Raw genomic sequence first — 23,300 nt, 5'->3', positions numbered from 1 at the left:
TTTAAGGTTTGTGGGATTTTTTTCCCTTTAGAAATGTCCCTCATAATTTGTCTGTTTCCACTACAAGACACTTGCTTTATCCAAAACACAGTCATATTCAAAGTAATCCCAATTTGGACTCTGACGCTTTCTCCCGACTTTTCCTGACATGATTCTGCGCGTGGACGGAGCAGCAACACAGACGACTCGACTAACGTGCTGCCACCTGCTGGCATAAGGAGACACAGCAAGAAAAAAATCTGGAAACTAAACTTCATTTTCACCCTTGACTCTTGTATGACACGCACACATCAATGAAAACTAAACACATTTTTGCTATAAATTCAGTTAATTTTAGTTAGTTTTGTGAACACTCATTCCAGTTTTAGTTAGTTTTCCTTTTTTTGTTTTTATTTTTATTTCCGTTAACGAAAATGTTTTTTCACTTCTAGTTTTTATTTCGTTAGTTTTTGTTAACGATAATAACCTTGGTCTGCATGTTCTTAGAAAAGAGGAAGCTGTTAGTTGTTTATCGCACAAGAGTTCATGTCAAAAGTCACGTAGACATTTGCTTAGTGATCAATAAAAGAACACATTTCATGAAGCTGATCACACTATATACAATTTTCTTTTAACAAGTTTCATGAGTTCATTAAAGGGTTTTGAGCAGCAGTTTTTGCCAATGTTGAACCGAAAAGCAAACAGACCATCACGTTCTCGTTCCCATAACGAGGTGAACAATGTGGCCTTTGTGTCTGTGATATTGGGTTATGAAATAATAAAACTCGTTACCACTATGCCAACTCTCGCCACAATGCCAACATCCCCTGCTGAGTTTGGAAGTTTGTTCACTTACAAATGTATGAAAAGGCTCTGTGGTAGCTTCATTGTTAAGTAGAGAGACAGAATATTAACCAGATCCAGACACATACATTACATAAAAGTTATGAACGGCTGTGTGCCCATCTGCCATTACATAATAGACATGCATTGTAATATACTTTGCATAATAGATTACAGCCAATCAATTACAGATAATACTGATCTCAGCTTGTGTGAATAAAGCACACCTGTACACAGAATCACCACCATCATTGGCAAGACCAAAGACTTGTCAGATGATGTCATGGACAAGATTATAGATCCTAAGAAAGAAGTTCGGAGAACTGTTGGTTATTCAGAAATGGAATAAATGCAGAATGACTATCAATTTCTCTTGGGCTTGTTGCGAAATCAGTTTCACCCCGGTTCTTTTATTCGTCGAAACTTCCAGAGACGGCACCGGAACTCAGTAGTCATTTTCACAAAACTTTTATTCATCTTTATTCATCTTCATTTAAGCATGCACTTCTAGAAGGGAAGACGAGGCCGGTGTGTCCCTCTGCAAAATCTTCACCCCTTTGTTAGTTACAGCCAGCTTTATAGAGGCGTCCCCATCATAAAACCCCCCTACGGTGTGCTGCAAACTCTGTGTCTGTGTCTATGTGAGTGCTCGTGTGTGACTGTGTACGCATACCTGTATGTATGTGTGAGTGCACATGAGTGAGTGTGCGTGTGGATGTGTGTGCGTGACAGTTAAAACACTGTGGGTGTAGGTGACTCCCTAGAGGTCATAAAAAACCCATTTCCCTTCCAGACCACAGCTATCCAGGTCAAATGTTGAGACCCCCACCCAAACATTTTCTGGGGAATTTCCACTCAGGATTAACTCCTCTTTGTTTTACTTTCACAGTTCAACTGGGGAGGGTCTCCTATACTCTACTCCTAAATTCAGGACACAATCAGGCCTTTATTACATTGAGGGCAGTGTCAATGTTTCTACAATAATTCTAGATTCTATGTTAACACATTTCTAAACTCTAAATCAGCTAAACATTTCTACAAGCTCATGCGTGAGGATGATCATGAGAGATGGTAGATCAATCCAAAACTACACGGGAAGATGCTTGTTAAAGTTCTGAATGCAGGTGGGACCAAAGTCACCAAGAACACCTGCTGTGTTTGAAGGAAGAGAAATGCTAAATATGATCCAAAGAACACCATGGCCACAGTCAAGCACAGAGGTCAATCTATCAAACAAATTTCCCAGAGGAACCTACCCGAGGGATTAATAAAGTTTTATCTAATCTAATCTAATCAATCTACCTTGCTATCCTCACGAGCTCTGGGTAGTAACCTAAAGAATGAGGTTGCGATACAAGCAGCAGAAATTAGTTTCCTTTGAAGAGTGGCTGGAGTAGAGCCACTGCTCCTCCACATTGAAGGAGCCAGTTGAGGTGGTTTGGGCATCGGACTGGGATGCCTTCTCAATGCCTCCTAGAGGTGGTTTTCTGGGCATATCCTACTGGGAGGAAGCCCCGGGGCAGACCCAGGACTCTCTTTAGAGATTCGATCTCTCAGTGTTTTGAAAAGTGAACTACTTCAGCTGGGAGGTAGGGGTGGGGCAGTGTGTTCCATCTATGCTGTATGAAGTTGTGCGTAAAACTGAAAGAGGGGAAAACTGTTCGGTATTGGATGGATTACCTGTTCAGAGATTAATTGTTAGTTATTAGTATCTGAATATTTTTTGACAACACTTTAGGGTAATTGAAGAAAAACGAAGAAGTCTGATGAATTAAATGCAGTCTATCGTCAAATGTTGTCCTTACCATGTCCACATGCGGTGCTGTAGATTCTGTGTGTGTCACAAGTCTGGACTTCTTGGCTTGTGTTGCAGTGTGCAAGTACCAAAGAGCCTTAGTCATGACTCTCATTTTGTGTGTGTATGTGGGGGGTAGCCTTTAGGCAGAAGGCAGAGTGATGAGATGCAGTCTGGCAGTGGGAATGCAGAGAAAATTAGAAGATATGCAGCTAAGGCAAAAATCAGGACTGGAAGTAAATATTGAACATGTATCTGCATGTCAGTTAGTGATCTGATTTACTCAGATTACTTATTACCCTAAAAATACATTTAGGCTACGTCCACACGTACCCGGGTATTTTTGAAAACGCAGATTTTTCTATGTGTTTGCAGCTTTCGTCCACACGTAAACGGCGTTTTTGGTCACTGAAAACTGAGATTTTTAAAAACTCCGTTTTTGCATTTACCGTGTGGACGAGAAAAACTGAAAAAACGCAGCGTCAAAGGTGTGCACATTTTTTGACGTCACACTGTGCGCCACGTTATTGTTTCGGTGAAATGAATTTCTACAATACTGTTACTGTTACTTGTTCTCTCTGCAGTGTTTAAATGCTTACATATACACACACAGTTACTGTCCCTCCACACATACGACTCGGTTCTGCTTCTATGCCCCATCCTTGTTTACTATTTCCCACCGAGGCTTCTAGACTTCTGATTGGCCAACATTTCTACACGGTTAGGAATATATCGCCACCTGTTGCTTTGGCATGTTCCTAGCAGCGTTTTCCTTCATTTCTGCCTTTACGTGTGGACGGGATTATTTTTTAAAATGAAAACGGAAAATCTCTGTTTTCAAAAATACCCGTGTACGTGTGGACGTAGCCTTAAATTCTATCTCTGCAATAACCTCTCCAAAGGGTTCAACACCTTTAAATTCGGTTTAGGCAACCAAATCTCTCGGTTAAGGCTGGAGAAAGATTGAGTTCTGGGCCAACACTGCTTTGTGCATGACAGTGATCTACAAACGTCTGTTGAGTATTCAGCAGTTAATTCAGTAATTGAGCAATTAAGTGTCCTTCAAAATCAATTTGGTGATGCAAATTAGTTATAAACATATTTTGTCAGAGATAGGTGATGGAACCTGGCCTCCATTGGTGCCTGAAGAATTGTGTGACAGTGTGGTGTGAAAAGGCATCGTGTTTCTTTTAGCATTGCTGGTCAAAAATCCACAACAGTCTTATCATATTATAATTAATGTAAATGTAGAAACTGTGGTGCAGCCGATTAAGTAGAGGACTTTTACCCACTCCGAGTTGAATCCCGTATGAAGCCAAAAGCCTGCATGAAGCAGGCTTAATACAGAGGGGGGGACAGCTGCAGGAGAAGGGCTGTCTATTTTCAAATCCTTAAGGGTTTTTATTTTTCAGTTCTAGATTTCTGCCTACTGCAGCTTTAATTATAGTCCAAACATTTGAAGCAGAATGAAAGTTGGCGACATGAGGGCAGAGGGGAAAAGAGAAAAGACTGAAATGCTGCAGTATTAAACAATAGCTGGAGAAAAAGCTCAGCCATTATTAATTTTATGTGATATTTTGAAAATGGCATCGTTTTAAGTGTAAATACAGTCTCGTAATGACTCATATCGATCTGTGTTGGATGTGCTTTTGAAAATTAGGCCCAGATGTTTAAAGATTCCCCGAGTAGTTGTAAAAGTTTCTTCCACAAAGAATCTACAGTTTAAAAACTCTCCTCCCCTCATCTTCCTGTCTCTCCCACCCTTCATCCATCCTCCATGCACATTCTTTTTCATATCCAAATGAAGGAGAATGGCCATAATTAAACAGCATTTATGTTGCTCCTGTCCACAGTCTCAGATGCTAATTGGTGACACCGCAGCGAGGCTTTGTCCAATTACTCCCAGCTCTGACTCGCTTGATTAGCAATCAGTTTCATTCTCTCTCTTTTTTTCCCTAAAACAGCAGAGTCGCTACTCAGAAGTGAGTGGCTCATGAGACTCCCTGAAATTGCCCATGTCATTTCAAAATGACCACCATGACCAACATCCACTTCGAGTTAAATTCTCTGTGGTGTTCTCTTTGATCGGATATCGGGGTAGTGACCGAAAGGATGAGATTGCAGACAAGCGGCGGAAATAAGCTTCGTCTGCAGGGTATCTATTCTCAGGCTCAGGGTGAGGGTGCTTGCTCATTTGGGAGGGACTCAGAGCAGAGCTGAACTTTAGAGCAGCTGACTGAAAATCTGGCTAGGTTGCCTCCCAGGTAAGGAAATTTGCCCGCCCCCCCCCTCCCCGTAGCAGATAGCTACGAATTTAACTATTGATCTTTTCAGCATTGTCTCTAGTTACTAAATTTTCCAGATTTTACACTCAAGTCAGTATAAAGAAGCTGACTGAGTGGCAGTGGGATAAACCAGTGGTCCAACCTGCCAAATATCATGATAAATAATATAACACACGAGCACATCAGTGCATTTTTCCCCTTTCCTGCCATGAAAGATGACTGCTCTCTCTGTGGGCCTAGTTCTTCAAGAGGCTTCTTTCTTTTAAAATGAGTGCTGGTTCACAGGGAACCGTTAGACAAACGACATCGTCTAACATTGTAAGATGTTTACCTTCCAGTGTGGAGCACCTTGCACTCACTCTATTTTCATTCATTTTTTATTTTTGCTCAGGTTATATTTGCATGTTGAAAAGTGATAGTTACGGATTCCCAGTGGGAAATGCCGGCGTTCCATATGTGATTAATTGGAAGACAGACCAGATAACTTATTGCAGAGACCAAATGAGTCCACTTAAATGGTTTCATCCAGACTCTGCAGCACTTTGTAACTGTTTATTTTAAAGAGTGGTTTAAAAATAAATTATAATTATTTCCTTTGCTGAAGTGCCAAAATCAAGGCTTGGAAACAAACAAACACACACATTGAAAACATTACAGTTAGAGAACCTGCAGCTTCTCTCTCATGACTCATGCCCTCAGCCTGTCCCTACACTTAGAGTTGATTTGCTGCTTTAGCAAATAGCACAGAATCAGAAACAGCTTTCTATCTGTGACCCATGTTAATTGACTATCTTATTGATTTTTTTCCTACCTTCAGGGGTTCAGATGATTCACTGTACTTCTCTGCATGTGTGTGCTCTTGTGTCTGTCGTATGAACTGTGCTTTTCTACATTTATTTGCCAAAGGCTGAGTCACTTAACCCTTTAAAGCCGGTCGGAGCGGGCACGCTCTGTTTTGCGTAACTATTTTTAAATCCCTGTAGATCTGCAACCGCGTGAGCTAGCGCAATAATTTTTTTTGCATATGAAACCGGAGGAGTTGTACTTACATCTTATGCCATCAGCTTGTCCTCGGTCACAGTTTCCTTCCACATATAGCTTTGCAAAAACTGCATAAAAAGCGCTTGCAGCAACAAAAACATAATATTCCAGAAACACGCTTTGCCGATCCGATCAGCTGTTCGTAACACTTCCTACGTCCATCAGCGCGAACTATCGCATGTCCGCCATGACCTGCCCGAAACCGGAAGTGAAGTCATTTTGCGGAAATGTAGTTTTTTACCATCAGGGCCTCATGAGCCTATACTGGTGTTTTTAAAAGTTATGTTTGACTTTATGACTTTCTGTGTCGTTTCTGGGATGCTTAGGACTCATATTGCACTGCTGGAAATAGTTTATTTTGATGCACATGCTGTTATTTTGCAAATTTACATTATAATATTTATTTTCGTTTTTCCTGCAGTGTTTAAAAATTGGTGTATTTCAAAAATAAAACTATGAAGACACTTAAAATAAATTTCCTGTGGTGGGAAACTATTTTGTGCAACTTTTTTGTATTTACAGTTTTGAGGGATAAGCCTCTTAAATTTCTCTAACTAGAAATATATGTTAAAAAAACAAAAACGATTTTCAATTTTTTTGTAGTTTATTGCACTTTTTTGAAATTTATGTAATTACTATGGACTTAATGCAGACATATTATTAAAATTTGGACTATAATGGTTGTATTGATGTATAGCAACTTGAAATGCTCCCAAAAATGGCTCCACAGCATGTAAAAATATAATATAAGCTCTGGCGGACTTGGTTCTATGGTAGGTCTTAAAGGGTTAAAGAAGAAGAAATAAAAGCCATGGGACCCAGAGTCGTTCTTACACATCCCTCGGCTGTTTAATCGTTTCAGTTGTTCTTACCTGTAGCTGAACAGTCTTAAAACTAAACCTATCAAGAAGCTCAGTCGAGTGTTAACAAACCCACAGGACAACCCTATCCTTCCCTCTTCTTTCTCCTCCCTAATAATTGTAATAGCCACAATTAGCCATTCTGCTTCATTGGGTAGATGGCTAAGCTCAGGCCCTGTGGCCCATTAATGGTGAGCTGAGGTAAAACAGATTGAATTGGGAATCATGTGCCCGATTGAATCTGAGCCAGTGGAGTGTTTTTAGAATTTAGAGGATGGGAAATCCTTGCAGTGGAGTTACTGAGTGTGTTTGTCTTTGCAGTAATTATTCTGGGGAATAGTTGCTGTAATTGGGGTCCGGTACTATCCGGTGTGGGGGTTGTTGAGCCTGTGAAATCAGGACCGTGTTATGCTGATGGTTCAAGTGGTTCTCCAGTTAGCTGTGAATACACCAAAAATAATGTTGTGTTGTGTCATTTAAAAAAATCACGTTTGTCTAACTGGTGACCACTTAAGCCAATAAAACAAGCATTTTATGTATATTATTATACAATCTTTGGGCAATGGAAAGACACAAAATACATATTGCATCAGTCTGTCATGTATTCACTACAACCACCTTTGTACTTCAAAAAACTCTTTGAGGCAAGCTTTTTTATAATTTATATAAATAGCCTTCAGAAATGGTTCTCCAGACTTCTTGAAGGACGTTGGCTACTTCTTCCTTCTCTCTGTTAAGATAATTCCCCACTGCTTCAGTAATGACCGACCATGTGGGGTTTTTTCCCCAGATACGCTGTTTTGCTAATGTATTAGGGATCATTTTCATGCTGTGAGAGAAAATCTGTTGCCAATCAGATGTTTTCCAGATAGTATTGCATGATGGATTCAAATCAGACAGTACTTGTACGTGCTCATAATTCCATCAGTTTTGACAAGAAAGCCACTGGTTGAAATCAGCCATGACAGAGGCACCACTGTGTTTTACAGATGGCTCTAGATACTGTTGTATCTGCCATACACACTGACTATAATTTGAAACAAACGTGAAATTTGGATTCTTCACTCCCGATGACCCTTTGCCACTGATCTTTATTTCAGTTCTTCTGTACCTTAGCATACCGCAACCTTGTCCCTTCCTTAAGAAGAACTTCTTGACAGCCACCCATCCACTATGACCATTTCTGAGGAGACTTCAGTGAACAGTAGAGGGATTAACTGAAGGTCAAGCTGCATCTCTCAAGTCCTTTGTCAGATCTTTGCTGTTTTCCACCTAATTTTTTTAAGGACATGGCTTTCATTTCTTCTGTCCTCCCCTTTTCTAGTTTCTTTAAACTTTTTTAAAGACAAACTGGTAAGAAACGTAGCAAATAGCTCTTTGGGAATCATCTCCATAGTACAAAAATACTTTATTTCTGTGCTATCTTTGGCTTTTTCATAGTTTTAACTAAAGAAACAGAGAAAAAAGTGTTTTGATGACAGGCTGGTAGTAATATCGAATCTAAAGATACAGTTAGTAATTGGTTCTTTGCTAAGCTGCCTGTTGCTTGAATAAGTCACAGATTATTGGGCCAACAAAAAAAAGTTCAGGGACTGAACTGAAAATCAGTGAAAAAGCAGCCAATGTCCAACAAAACTCTTAGATGGATGGATGGACGGATGGTCTATCAATCTTCTTCTGCTTATCCGTGGCCGGGTCGCGGGGGCAGCAGCTGGGTCTGTCCCATGGCCTCCTCCAGGTGGGACATGCCTGGAACACCTCACCCAGGAAGCATCCTTGTCAGATGTCCAGACCACCTCAACTGGTTCCTTTCGATGTGGAGGAGCAGTGGCTCTACTCTGAGCCCCTCCTGGATAGCTGAACTTCTCACCCTATCTATAAGCGAGAGTCCAGCCCCCCTTCGGAGGAAGTCCATTATTGCCGCTTGTATCTGCAATCTTGTTCTTTCGGTCACACCCACAGTTTGTGACCATAGGTGGGGGTAGGGATGTAGATTGAACAGTAAATTGAGAGCTTCACATTTACACTCAGCTCACTTTGATAGACATTCAGAAAAAAAGTCTTACTCCTTGAGAACAAAATCTAAAGCCATGAAAGGTGACACAAAACTTTTGGTCAGTACTGTAGGTGTTTGTACCATGTTTGTTTTAACCGAAGAAATGAAAGACACTGTGATGCTAGATGAAAGCTTTCATAATCTGCAAAAGTCAGCAGCAAGAATCTTTAAAGTGGATGGTTTTCATCCAGCAGCAGCAATGAGCATCTTGTCCTCACCACCGGAGGGGATTTCCTGGTTGCGATGTCTCTGAATGCAACTGAAAAGTCAGTGGACTGAAGAGGCCATGACTGCAGCCTCCTCACCACAATTGGTCTGAAAATGTCACGCTCATTACAACACTAATACCCTTTACAATGCTGTCATCTCCATACTGAGAGATGGGAGAGCACATGCACACGCACTGACACACACAGAAACAGATGAAGAGCAGGATTGTTTCGAAGCTGCTGTCCTCAGCACTTTCTCAGGGACTTCCTGTTGTTAAGTCTTTGGGTGTGCTTGTTTTGAGTTGCTGTCAGAAGTTCTGCTTGAGAGAGAAGCTTTGTGTTTGGCCTGATAACTTTGGCCTCCAGACATTGAACTTTGTAACAGAATGTGTGGATGTGTGTGCGCATCTGTGTGTAAATGAAACCTTGTTCTTTGTTAGAGAGCATCATGTCGCTCGTTGCCCTCTTGCCGCCCCTTTTGTGTCCTAAAATCCCCAGCTGCCTGTGGTCACTGCGGTTTTGTATCTCGCCACATATTTCTCAAGAATTCCTCTTTCCTTTTTAGCCTGCGGTCTGCAAAAAATGGAGGTAAAGGGAAGGAAACCATTTATGGTTGTATTTTTATAGTGAGAGCTTAAAAGACAGTGGAAGCTCCAAGTACGTGGTGCTTAAATAATTGTGTTATCCACAGATACTGGAAGCAGGATAACCCCAACTAATAAAAAGAAAACATTAACAGCTGAAAAGCTAATTATAAGAATGAACACAATGATTTTTCTTTTGTTTCACTGACTATTTTGTCACCTTGAGTGACGTCAAACACTTAGTTGTAATATTTTTGACTAACAAGCATTAGGGATGCAACGATACCAATTTTTTCAAACCGATACGATACCGATACTTGGATCTGAGTACTTGCCGATACAGAGTACAAAAAACGATACTTCTACCACATACACACACACACACACACACACAAATACAATGAATTGGAAGACAGGTTTTATTATATTCCCTGCCGATAAAAAATAAAATCTTAATAAAAATGACCACAAAAAAATTTCAAGTGAAAAATAAGCACTTCTGTTAAATTATTGCAGAGTCTCCACATTGTAATTTTACAAAATATCACTGAACTATTGGCACTGTCCTGAGCTTTCAGAATAATAAATAAACACTTCTGTTTGGAATAAAATAAATACAAATTAGGTTTGAGAATAAAAGAAACTTTTAAATTATTGCAGAGTGTCCATATTGTAAACAAACAAAATAATAATTATTATATAAATAATAAGATATAAAAAATTATAAAATAAATAATAAATAAAATAATAATTGGCCCCCTAGTGGCCAATCTAACAAACTACAACAGAAATGACAAGCCACCCTCTGATTAATGAAATAAGTTGGTATCGGTTAACTTTTACGAGTATGAGTACACACACATTTTACAGTATCGGCCCCGATACCCGATACCAGTATCGGTATCGGTGCATCCCTAACAAGCATAATAAAAAAAACAAAAAAACAACCCATGTTGTCTTTTGGGTGAAAGCCATCTGTTCTGATTCGTGCCACATCAACTGCTGGTTACTTGAAATGCTAACATTTCTTGTATAACCTTTTATTCCTAGAAGTAAAGCGGTTCTTTAAATTGTTTCCATCTAATGCTGCCTGATGGGTTGTTGTTTTGTTTTTTTGCATATTCTTGTTCATGCACTACTGAGAAATCATTGATTTTGGATTGATTTCTCATCTGTCTGTCTCCTCTGTCCAGCTGTTTCCTGTCGCTGTTGCTGGTGGCTGCTGTAGTTTGGAAAATCAAACAGACCTGCTGGGCCTCACGGCGTAGAGAGGTAGGACACATCTTGGATAATGTCTCGCCTTTGTGTTTGTAATGCGTTTTTACGTGTGCATATGCATTTGTACACATTACATGCAGAGCATTGTCAAGCTGTGCGTGCACTTGATTCTGCTGCACAGAAACGCAGATGCAGCTGACACATCAAAGGGTAAACACTGATACTACTTCCCACCCACAAGTTGTGAAGGGTGGGTTAATGTCATGAGTACTGGAAGGAAAAAAAAAATCTCTCTGCTTAACGAGCATCGCCATGACGATAAACAAGGCCATTCCCCTTAATTAGTGCTCCTCATGAACCAATTAACTCAGACGAAGTGATGCTAAACGGAGTGGAATAGAGTGATATATCACTTAAAGCCTGAACAGATGCCACATCATTTCATATTTACTTCTGACCCTCCTCCGAACACACTCGCAGACACATGCAAAAACAATTTAGGCTCCAAATCAATCCCATGCTGCGCTGTTTGACATGTTTTTGGGGGGATTTTTGTTTTGTGTTTTAGCAGTAACCCTTATTCTCTTTATCACACTTTGTGTTTTATGTTTGTGTCATCAGGGAGGAATCACTGTTGGTTTTGGACAGCTGTGATAATAGTCTATTGTTACTAGTGTGATCCATAGATGTACCACGGGGAGCTATTGTGTTTAAATACACTTGTTGGTTCTTGCTCTTCCCCCTTTTCTCCTCCACTGCTGTTTTGTCATCGTGCAGAAAATGCTGATCTTTTCATTTGCAAATTAACTTTCCCCATTTAAATGATGATGACGTGTGTCTTTAAGATTTATGATGTTTCAAAAATGAATCGCCTTCAATTAGGACTATTCGTAATCTTCTTAAGTGGAGTGAACCTTTATGTTCAGTTAGTGACGTTTTTCTCACATGGTGAATGCAAAACTAATTGTTGTTCGGTTTTTACAGATTTTAATGAATAGAGTCCAGATTGCAGATTGAGCCAGTATGACGTTGAGTTTGCATTAGCGTCTCTGCCGAAGAGAAAAGCTTGAAGAACATTTCTGGTTGCAGAAAGTAAACAGAAAATATTTAAAAAAAAACACAAAATAAGCTGCTAATTATGTACCTGAGACTCTAAAAGATGTGTGTGCTGAAAACTTTAACAGACTTTTTTTAAACAGTCCAAACAAAATGAGCTCCCCTGCTGCTAATGAGTATAACAAACAGCAGTGTTGCAATGACAGTAAACTGGCATTAGCATTAGCTAATGAAGCCAACACGAAACACTGAAAACCGCAGTTCTTAATATAGCCACTAGAGGCTGTCTTCTAAAGAGAGTCGATCCCAATAAAGTCCAATGTTAAAGTGACTTTAAAGATGAAAGAACTATTTTTACAGCTTTATAACAACTGTATGTGTGGTGAATCTCACCCCGTCTGTATTACTGTATTAAGGGGTTAGCGTTATGCGTGATTGGAGGCATGGCTGCTCTGAGGCCACTAGCTGTTTTCTGGGTATACCCTTAGCTAATTTGTGGTATTGTTGCCTTTTGGAGCATTTTGGGAGTGAAACTGTAGAATTTGCTTACATGTTAATCACCACTACTTCACAGATATGCGTCTTTGTGTTTATATTATGTACCAAGGTTGTTTAAATATTATAACTAAAAAATATTATTAGAAAATGGTATCACAGTGGTAGGACATATACAGTCTATGATCATCCTACAGCTATAAAGCTGTAATAAACCCACCATGCTGTGACAAGGGGCAGAACAAGCTATGTTCAAGAGTAGCTCATTTTAAACGTGTGTTTTTGTTTGTTTATGTATATGTATATACATAGATAGATCATCAACTCATTGGAGTGTCCAGATAATGAATGCAAACGTTGCTCTGACCAAATCACTGCCAACACATTTCACATATGAGTCTGATGATAAATCAGTAATGTGTTTAATGTCTGGAAAAAAGGTGCTTACAGACAATCCAGTTGTTGTCAATTTAAATAGTCAGATTTTTGACCTTATCATCTGTCTTTAATATTTTATGTTGTGCAGAATCTTTCCTGAGAAATGACAAGTGAAATATAGAGCTTGATATAAATATTGAGGATTCTTGAACAGCTTTATCCTGTGTGTGTGTGTGTGTGTGTGTGTGTGTGTGTACTTACAGGTGTGTATGTTTCCAGCGCAGTGATTGTTTAGCCCTGTTTTCTCAGTGTGAGGAGGAGTATGCTGGTTGCTGGCAGGCTGCTTGACACTCTGCTACAATATTTATGAGAGCTGGTCTCATATCACAGCACATTCGCAATGCTTACTGCACTGTTGGTTAATTTCCACATTTCTCTGTCTTTAACTGTGTGAGTCTCCCTCATTCTTCCTGAGGGCTATTTTCTTTTTACTGTCCTTTCCTCTGGATGATGGAGGATATAATAAGTGAAAAGTTGCGCAGTGGAGAGAAATTATTGTTATTGGAACTTGAAAGATCCGGCTCAGTTTTCCTCCCATCGTTATTTACAGTGCAGTTATATAAAATAAATTACTTCTTTAAGCACATGGTTAAATCAGAAAATTCTAATAGAATTAAAGTGCAGCATTCAAAGTATCAGGGAACAGCCATATTTTTTACAGCTAGTAGTGCAAGTAGTTACTGTCTACCATATATAAGCAATGCATTCATTGTTTTTACTAAAAAAGTCGGGGATTTTCTGTAATACATGACCTCAATACTGACCTTAATCTGAAAAACGACAGATTAGTCTGTCAGTGACAAAATCTCGTTTTCCTTCTTTAGCTCTAAGGACCAATTGTGTCTTTTCTATTTACCTTCAGATGATACCTGAAGCTTTCAGATCAATCTCCAACCTCAATTTCCCACTGTATCATTTATGTCAGATGATATACGTGACTCAGAGGCACACTTACCCACACAGATACAGTTCTAAGCTTCGCAAACACAGTTTGGCTTCAGAAAACAATCAAGCAGAAAATTAACCAGGCCAATCAATAGCGCTGATTTCTTTGTTTTTATGGTTTCTTGGTGTTGATGTATTTAGTGTCAACCTGATTATTAGGGAGATAAACTGCTGCTCCTTAAGGGGAGAGATGGATAGTACAGCCATGTTTATCTCATGTAAATTTTGCATTATATGAACTACAAGCTGATTGCTGAGCTGTTTGTGTGAGCCTTGTTGTAACAGGAATCCACTCAGTGGTCAATTCATTAGATACACTTTTTAATCTACCAATTAATGGAAATATCTCATCAGCCAATCACATGGTAGCAGCTTAATACATTTAGCCATGTAGACACAGTCAAGGTGAACCGCTGGACTTCAAACTAAGCATGAAAGTGGGAAGGTGATTTGTTATTTAAGTGACTTTGAACATGGCATCGTTGTTTCCAGACCGGCTGGTCTAATTATTTTAGAAACACACAACCACCTCTAGGGTTTAATAGTTTGAAAAAGAGAAAACAATCCAGTTCTTCTTCTTGATGCCAGAGTTTAGAAAATAATGCCCCAACTGCTTTGAGCTGAAAGGAAGGCGACATGAACTCGAATAAACACGTCTTACATCCAAAGTATGCAGAAGAGCATCTCTTGAAAGAGATGTGCTACAGCAGCAGATGGCCACATTGGGACTGTTAGTATCAGCTAAGAACAGGAAACTGGACAATAGAAGACTGGAAAAACATTGCCTGGTCTGATGAGTCTTGACTTCTGCTGTGACATTTTGGGTAATGGGCTCATAAACAACATCCTGCCTTGTATCGGTGATTCAGGGTTCTAGTTTTGGTGGGTTTTAAACACAACTGCTGCCTGAGTGTTGCTACTGACCATATCCATGTCCTTATGACCACTGTGTATCCTCCTCTGATGGCTAATGCGCAGTGTCACAAAGGTCAAATCAATTCAAACTACTTTGTTGAACATGACAATGAGTTCACTGTATTTAAATGGTCTCCAGAGTCAAATCTGTGGCAACTGTGTGATGCTACCAGGTCAATATGGAACAAAGTTTCTGAGGAATCTTTTATCACCTTGTTGAAGTTAAATATCATGATGTACCTAATAAAACTGATACAATGAATATAACTTCTTTTTCCTCGAGATGAATTGATGCATTTGAGCCTCGTGTTGGTGTGAATGCTCGTGACAGTGTGCCCGGCTCACATTATGCTACCGGTCTGCTGACGTCACTCAGGACTAGGGCTGTACGATATAGCGATATATATCGGATGACGATATAAAAACATCTATCGTTTCATTTTACGCTGTCGTTTGTTTCGTGGTGTCGCAAAATAAACTGTTTACGGCAATATTTTTTCATCGTTCTGATGGTCACTGTAGTGGCTATATTAATTAAATTTCTCTCTTTCTCTTATATGTAATATAACCACACTACGGACGGACAAGCGTCTGTTTTTATGCGTTGTGGTTAGCAACAACGACAGTAAAACCATCGTGTGTCTGCTTGTTTATGTTCCACATATATCTTTCACAATAAAGCTCAAGATCCTGTTGAGACTTTTCAAAATAAACTGAATCACGTGAAAGAGCAGATTAATTAAAAAAGAGCCGCCAGGTGCTAAAAAATAAACCTTAGACTCAAACGTTAGAACAGGCTTTTCCCCGCAGCACGCCGTGTAATAAATACTCACACAGAAAACGGCGTCCGTTACAACTTATGTCTAAAAATGTATCGTTTCATGCATCGGTTAAAACACTCGACTCCAGCTACATGATGCGCAGCTGGCAACACTTCCCGCAAGTCGAGCTGCACGAGAGTCACAGAATTTACAGAAAATGTTACATTTTTGTGATTTATATCGTTACCGGGACGATAGAATTCTTATATCGGGATATGAGATGTTGGTCATATCGCACAGCCCTACTCAGGACTTCCATATGATATGGGTGTGACATAGATGTGAATATGCATATTTCAAAGAGAATTTTCTGACATCTTTTAACACATCAGCACATCTTTGTTTATAACCACCTTTTTAAATGATCAGGATTTACTGTGACTTAACATAAAAAGAATTTATGAACTGAGCCGTAATATAAAGATATTAAAAGTGTCAAGTCTGTCAGGTTTAATACTAGAGAAAAAAAAATCTCTTTCTAGCTTTTCTGTGTGAAGTATCATCTGTTCATTGCTCTCTCCTCCTCTCTGCTGCGCTCTCCAGAGAGCTGGTCTAGTGGGGAACCACAGCAGAAGGTGAAAATGGGATCTCTTCACCGTTAATTATGGATCACAACCAGCCACGAGACTACAGAGAAAACTGGATATTAATAGAGCCGCAGCTTTATGTTAATTGCTTTTTTCTCATACTTGTTTTTTATTACCAACAATCATTTTTGGATATGAGATCAAACAATCAAAAGCTACTTTGAAATTCTAATGCTGATGCGCAGAGACAAGCTGCGCACCATGTCTCTGGTTTTCCCTAATAGGGTTGCTCCTCTGAAGACTGTGTGAGTATGTGTGTGTGTAGTGTGTGGATTTTTTGAAATCCACCACAGCTGATGCTGCCTCGCGGCTAGATAAATTAGTCAAATAAAAATGAAAAGCTGGAAAGATGGCCAGCCAGAAGGACAAGATTAAGGTCTTCTCTGCACCGCTGACACTTTTTCAGATGCCTTTTTTAAATCATCCTCTCCTCAGTTTTTAAACTCTTATTTGGCCTCATCAGAAAAGCAGAATGTTGTTATATGAATCTGTATGAACACTCTTATAGTGGAAACACGATATTTATGGGACGATACCTTGAAAAGATCCTGGATTTGGTGATTCTAAACTGACCATGGCACATGGTTATGTGCCTCCATGTGTCAGCCCTGCAACAGACTGACAACCTTTCTAGGGTTTACCCTGCGTCTTGCCCTATGATACCTGATAGGCTCACATTTTAACATATTTGGGCAAGAAAGTTACATGGCAACACCTCCTTCCACTCGCTTAAAGCTTGGAATAGTATCTGATTAATGTTACATGCCTTTTGTTACCCATCCATCCTTTCGCTTCTGCTTATCCTTTTTTTCAGCATCGCAGGGGGCGCTGGAGCCTATCCCAGCTGTCATAGGGTGAGAGGTGGGGTACACCCTGGACAGGTCGCCAGTCTGTTGCAGGGCCAACACATAGAGACAGAGAATTTAGATTAATCAATTAACCTATCCTCACAAATATGTCATGTTAGTAGATATGTCACCAGAGTGCATGTTAGATGTCTGGCAGTTTTGGGCTATTGAGGTCTGTCCAGGGCTTTGCTTTGGATCCCGAACAAGACCCATTGCAGTTGTCCAGTGGGGTGGTAACAAATCGACGAGTGTCTCTGCTACAGAGTCAATAAGTGATGGACGAAGTCAGCGATGTTCATTTATTGGAAAATAAACTGCTTTATTGACAGATTTAATATGAGCCTGGAATGCAATGGATGCTGATGCTGATGTGGTGCAACCGTCAGTGTCGAGGAGTAGAATTCCAGCCTTCGAGTAGGGCCTGGGGGGCTACAACCAGGAGTTCTGTTTTACTACTGTTGATTATAAAATGTGAGTGTCTCAAGTGGCTATAGAAGAACTGCAGTTTACTACATTCTTACCTTGGCTTCATTTTTCAGCCCGCATTTGAACGTTTGCTAAAAGCAAGTCATAAAACGTCCTACGGTCTTTACTCCAAGTCGTCAAACACCAGTTTAACCCTCGGTTATCTTATGAATGCTCTGATGTAACACCTGTGGCTCTCTTCTAATGAAGTTGTGCTTTAATACTGCGAAGCCACACCATAAGTTGACAAACAAGACACATTTTCTCAAATATTAAAGTGTCAATTTTAGCTGTCTTCTTAGCAGCATTTAAACCATCATCAAAACAAACAAACTGTCAAAAACAGATTTTTAGCTGCTGGTTCACATAATTATCTGATGCTTTTAGTTGCTGGCTTTATACTTCTAATACAGATTAAAAAAAACTTTAATATCCGATTCAATTGAAAGTCAATTTTTACCGACTGTTTAAGCTGGAAATCAATAGAATATTACAAAATAACCATTTTTAATTAATAGGAAACCTTTTTGAATAAGTCTGTCTCCCATGTTGTTTTTATGATGATGTTAAAAGTTAAAAGTCTGCCTGCACCTTCTGTGCATCTGTCTCTCTACTCTATAAAAAGATTCTCATTTAGTTTATTGGTTTACTTGGTATTTTTTTAAATTCACATCCCAGACAGATGTCGTCACTCTTCTTTGCTGATAAGTTATCCTGAAGACTTTATTACTTTGCAGCACCGCCGGTTTCTGCTTCTGAATCTGAGCATCGCTCTCCCTTTAGCTGACGGTGCCCCCTGACCTGTGCAGTCTTCACTACAGCGGCTCCACCTCTCACATTAATTTTCTTAAATTAGATGTTTGCACTCCCCTTGCGTGAGGCAATTAACATATTGTGTCATTTTTCCTCTACACTCATTAAGGAATTATACTCAGAGATGCTCCACTCCAAATTACAGGAGGCTGAAAATTCTGTGCATAATGAAGAAGAAGCAAGCTTGATTAAATTTAAGTTTTGAGGCTGTTTTGTTTGTTTAGAACTTGTCAGCGCTGCACTGCAACCAGCGAGCTGGCTTATGGAGCTAATTATGCTGCTGTAAATGCTTTCCCGAGGTCTCTTACTGTCTAATTTCAATGGCAAGATGATGAGTCAAAGGTGCTTAAGCTAATTTTAATGACAAGATTGTGTCAATATTATGGCGCTGTGAGCCAGAAGCCATTTATTACCAAAGTAAGTAAGTCAAGTTTAAAATATAATAAGCAACCTTAATTTTTTAATAAAGCTTAGAATTAGATTATATTGCTCGGAGACTTTTTTTAATTTCAAAATAAAGGCTCTTCTTTTTTTCCCCTCTTCTCCTTTTTATTAAAACTTGTTGGGTTTCCACGATTCTGCAGAGGTGATGTTATGCTCTGATTGCTCAGTCCTTGGCTGCAGCACACTCCAATCTGCAGTTGGAGAGATTAGCCTGTCTGGACCACTGAATGCCAAATCACTTGTGTACGGGCGCCGTTTTTTTTTTTTTTTTTTGGTTTGTTTTTCCTCTATGTGTGTTGGTGCTACACAGCATGTACATATGTTTGTGTGTCCTATTATTTAGTTGGCATTAATCGAGGTGGCAGATTAGTAGAAGAGGTTTAATGTGGCCAAGCATGGCTGGATGTCTGCGGATGACCGCTGTTTAAACAAATCAAAGGGACGAGAGGAGAACGTAGACAAACACATGCACACACCGTGACCAGCCACCGTGCAGCCGGCGCTTAACCTCCAAACGTAGTCGTCCCTACTGTTGCATTTACGAGCTGGCCAAGTGTACAAACAAAGCATACAGAGAAAATAATGGGAGTTAGTTTACTCTCTGTTCATCTATTTATAAATTAGGCAAACATTAAAAATATTTGTTTTAAAAAGATGAATGAATCAAAAAAAGAAACGAGAGGGAGGTCTGGGCATCTCTCTTTTGTTCTGCTGCCCCCACCTCTCGGACCCGATGGAGGATTGAGGTGTATTCAATATAAAGCATTTTTTATTTATTTGGTTAGTCTTTAAATTGAGCCGTGTATTTGTGTGCTACTGATTCTGGCATTTTCAGGTCTCTATACTTTTTGAAGCCACTCAATCAACAGAAAGCAGAATGACATCCTGGCATTTTCACTATTGCAATGCTGGAAAAGCATTCGACCTTTAAATGTATTTATTTAAATATTTTCCTACCCGTGAAGTGTTGCATTTAAAAAAGAAAAACATGTACTTTGTGTGATATCTGGCTTTTTGAGTCCTAAAATAAAAGTCTGTTTGTATTCATTTAAAACTGCAAAACCTGATGCAAATTACTGTACACACACCCACTGTGCATGTTGCTGATAATTTCTTTCACATAGGGAACATTCTTGCTGTTGATAGTACGGAGTCTGTTGTCTACCACCTTTCCACCTTTGATATATATTAGGGCTGAATTTTGCAAACATCTTTTACTTTGTGGCAATTATGTCATATCTTCCTGTTGCCTAAAGGATTGCAGAGTCATCCTTCGCTCCTTCTTTTAAATACGGTGCTTCTTTGTTTGTGAACGCACAATGAGCCGTATGTGAACAGGATTCATAAACACGTCTCTGGGGTGAAGCTCAATTAAAAGGGCTGAAGCAAAGTGGGAAACTGTGTCCTGGTCAGATGAATGGGAATTTGAAATTCCTTAGGAAAAAAAGATGGTGGATCTTGGAATTAGTAGCTTGCACATCTGGAAAAGCACCACCAGTGCTGAAAGACATACACAGCTTCCATCCAGGGAAAGTCTTTTTCAGGGAAGGCCTTGTGTATTTTCAGCAAGATGATGCTAACTGCGTATTGCAGATATTACAACAGCATGGCTTCATAGAGAGAAGACCAGGTCGTGAACTGACCTGCCTGCAGTGCAGACCTTTCAAACTTTTGGCACCGCACGGTATAAAATACACAAAAAGGCGCTGAATGCGACAGCATCAAGGGTGCCTCCTGCCTCTCAACCCCATTTTTCTCCCAGTATGAAGATTTTTCTGAAAAACATTCTTGCGAAATTGTTTTGCAATTTCAGAAGTACAGTGGAACCCCGACTTATGAAATTAATTAGTTCCCGAGGGTCTTTCGTAAGTCGAAAATTTTCACAAGTCGAAGCACCCATCGCGCCTTTTGAGTGAACGATAGGGCTATAGGCTAATTGCTAACTGCAACAACAATACGTTGGTCATGTCCAAATTCATGGGCTGCGTCCTCCTGAGGCCGCATTTGTAGACAGATTACGTCACAGCGACGCGCCGAAGGCTGTCCAAATTCGTAGACTCCTCCGAATGCAGCCGACAAATGCGTCCTCCTTTTCCCCGAATTTGAAGGATGGGTCGGGTCTGTCCTTCATGGCCCACCATATCCCAGAATTCATAGCGTGGCCCAGCCAAACTCCAGTTTCCAACAATGGCGGCCGCTACTAAGTTTTAAAATTACTCTTACTAATCTTTCTGGGTCACAAAATAAACTTTTAACATATTTTCAGGCGAGAAAGTAGCTGTGTAAACATCAAATATCTGCTCGGTTTATCAAGATATCGCATATTTGCAAAAGTGCTTCGACGTTTTCGGAGACGTCTGCTACCCACCAGCTCGACAGCTCGCCGGGAGCTCGAGGGTCACTGAAGCCGCCGAGAACGGCACAACTCCCGGCACATCATTTTCAGATCACCGCGGACTTTCGCTGCTCGGGTTAAACGTAATATATAAGTCACTTAGACAACCTAAAAATGTTATTGTTGGGCTTTTTTCAGTGTTTTGTTTGTTCGTGAGTAAATCGGTTTGGCTGAGATTAAAGTGATTAGATTAGATAAAATAAAACTTTATTAATCCACGGGTGGGTTCCTCCTTGGTTTTTACACAGCCGACTAAACGTCAAACAGAAAACTGATTAAACAGAAGTGTGAGACGGTCGAGAATTTACGCCAGTGTCCTGTTATATTTTAGATAGCAAGGAGCAGACGGCCGAGTTTATTAAACTCCACCGAGACAGCGGTGACCAAATCAGAAGGCTAGACCGTCCAATTTCACGGCCGTTTACTTCCGGCCTACCCGACCTTCTGAGGACCCGGCCCACGTAGATCGCGAAGGCCGGGTCCTCAGGAGGATGCAGCCCATGAATTTGGACACGACCGTTGTTCAAGTGGAACAGTGAAGCACAAGTATAAAAGCCAAGGGGGTTGTCACATGATTCGGAAGGCATTGTGGGCATTGTAGGCATTCTGGGCTCAGCCAATCAGAGCCAGCGGATTTCGTTACGCGGGCATTTTGCCGTAACACGGGCAGAAATGTTGCTGTTACGTGCCTTTGTAAATTTTTCGTTAAATGGGGTACTCGTAAGTCGGGGTTCCACTGTAACGTTACACTGCTGTCAGCTTTTGTATTCAAATATATATTTAAGATGCTGTTTTTATATTTTACCATGCTCTGTTGCTATTGACCCAATTAGTTGCAAAATTTTCCTGCAGATGTTTCTTTATAGTACCACTTGTTACCACATGTGATGCCATCATATCTAAAATGAGCTAATATTATTCTTAAGTGGATATTTTTGGTACTAACAGTCTTAAACTATTTCTCAACTAGTGCTCATGTTATGTTTACTCACTTGTCGCTGATACAAAAAAAATGTAAAAACAGGCAATATGATAAATGTTAATGATGCTGCTATCAGTGCAGGCCAGGTGACCACCGTCAAAGTCAGAGACCCCGATTAGCTTGAAGGTGTTGGTGTTCAGAGTGCTTTAGCAGCACCTCACAGCCACCAGCAAACTTCAAAAGCACCGAAACGTGAGAGACGATGGCGGAGAGGGGGGAGGAAAGGGGTGGAGAGAGAGAGCGGAGTGTTTTGAGGGACACAACAAGGACATCTCCCCGGAGCCATATGGTGGTGGAGATGGTTTTATACGGTTGTGTTTGTCTGCCTGTTCCGTTTAAGATTTTTACTGGAAAGTGCCTCAGGCCGGCCGTCTGTAATAATATAACTCCCTCCCTCTGCTTCCCTCTCCTCCTTTTTTTTGTGGTTTCTTTGTCTCTGCTGCCGTCCTAAAAATCTCTCCGCCACACAAAGCATTTTGATTGATGGCTGCTGTTGACTCTGCTGTTGACACATATCTGGGTGGGCGTGGGTGGTCAAGCTCATATAAATAACTCCAGCCTAAACCAGCGACTTGACTCCTGGACTTTAACTCTGCCCTTTGCCCCTGTGCACGTCTGCATGGACAGACTGATATTTATTAACAGTTTCTCTTCTTTTTTTCCATTTGTTTGTGTTCTAGACTGAATACGACACGTTAACACGATCATATGCCTGCATATATTTGAATAAGTGTAGCCTGATTATTAGGAAGGCATGTAACCCTTATATGTTTAATGATATATTTTCTAGTATTGAGAAAAGTTTAACATAAGCAGAGTTTTGACTAAATCCCAGGAGAAACTGAAGCTTATCATCGTCTTTTTCACTTTATAATTCCCTGACAAAAACTGAAGGTGCTTTTCACTTCGTGTCAGTGAATTATAAACGGATTGCGGTCAGATTGTGGTTGGACAGAGCGTGTGCCAGGTATGAATGGGCGTCACTGTGAACAATGTGATCTTATAAAAGAAAAATTACCTGTCAGTAAAACTACTTGGACTAATTATAGATTTACCACACTTGACTTGAAGCAAAGAAAGATGGTTTCAATTAAAAACCTGTTCTGTCTTGTGACTCCAATCAGCATGAAGGTCTTCCAATGGGGGTGAGAGGTGGAGGTGCAGTAAGTCACTGTTTTATCAGCCACGAGAGAGAGGGTGCCTGTCGCCCAAATCTAAACTGGGAG

At 40.2% G+C, this 23,300-nt stretch overlaps 1 protein-coding gene across 3 annotated transcripts in view; it reads left to right on the top strand.

Annotated features, from left to right (window-relative positions):
- Window positions 1-23,300, top strand: part of atrnl1a (attractin like 1a) — a 359,651-nt gene that overhangs the window by 212,525 nt on the left and 123,826 nt on the right. For all 3 annotated transcript variants that reach the window (XM_087849988.1, XM_087849987.1, XM_087849989.1), the window contains one exon: window positions 10,846-10,924. In XM_087849988.1, coding sequence (XP_087706114.1) covers window positions 10,846-10,924 — 79 coding nt within the window. The remainder of the gene's footprint in view (window positions 1-10,845; window positions 10,925-23,300) is intronic.

This window comes from Neolamprologus brichardi, chromosome 13, assembly GCF_056152115.1.
Source record: "Neolamprologus brichardi isolate AB-2024 chromosome 13, ASM5615211v1, whole genome shotgun sequence".
Classification (NCBI taxonomy): Eukaryota; Metazoa; Chordata; class Actinopteri; order Cichliformes; family Cichlidae; genus Neolamprologus; species Neolamprologus brichardi.
This window is presented reverse-complemented; position numbering and strand designations above follow the sequence as displayed.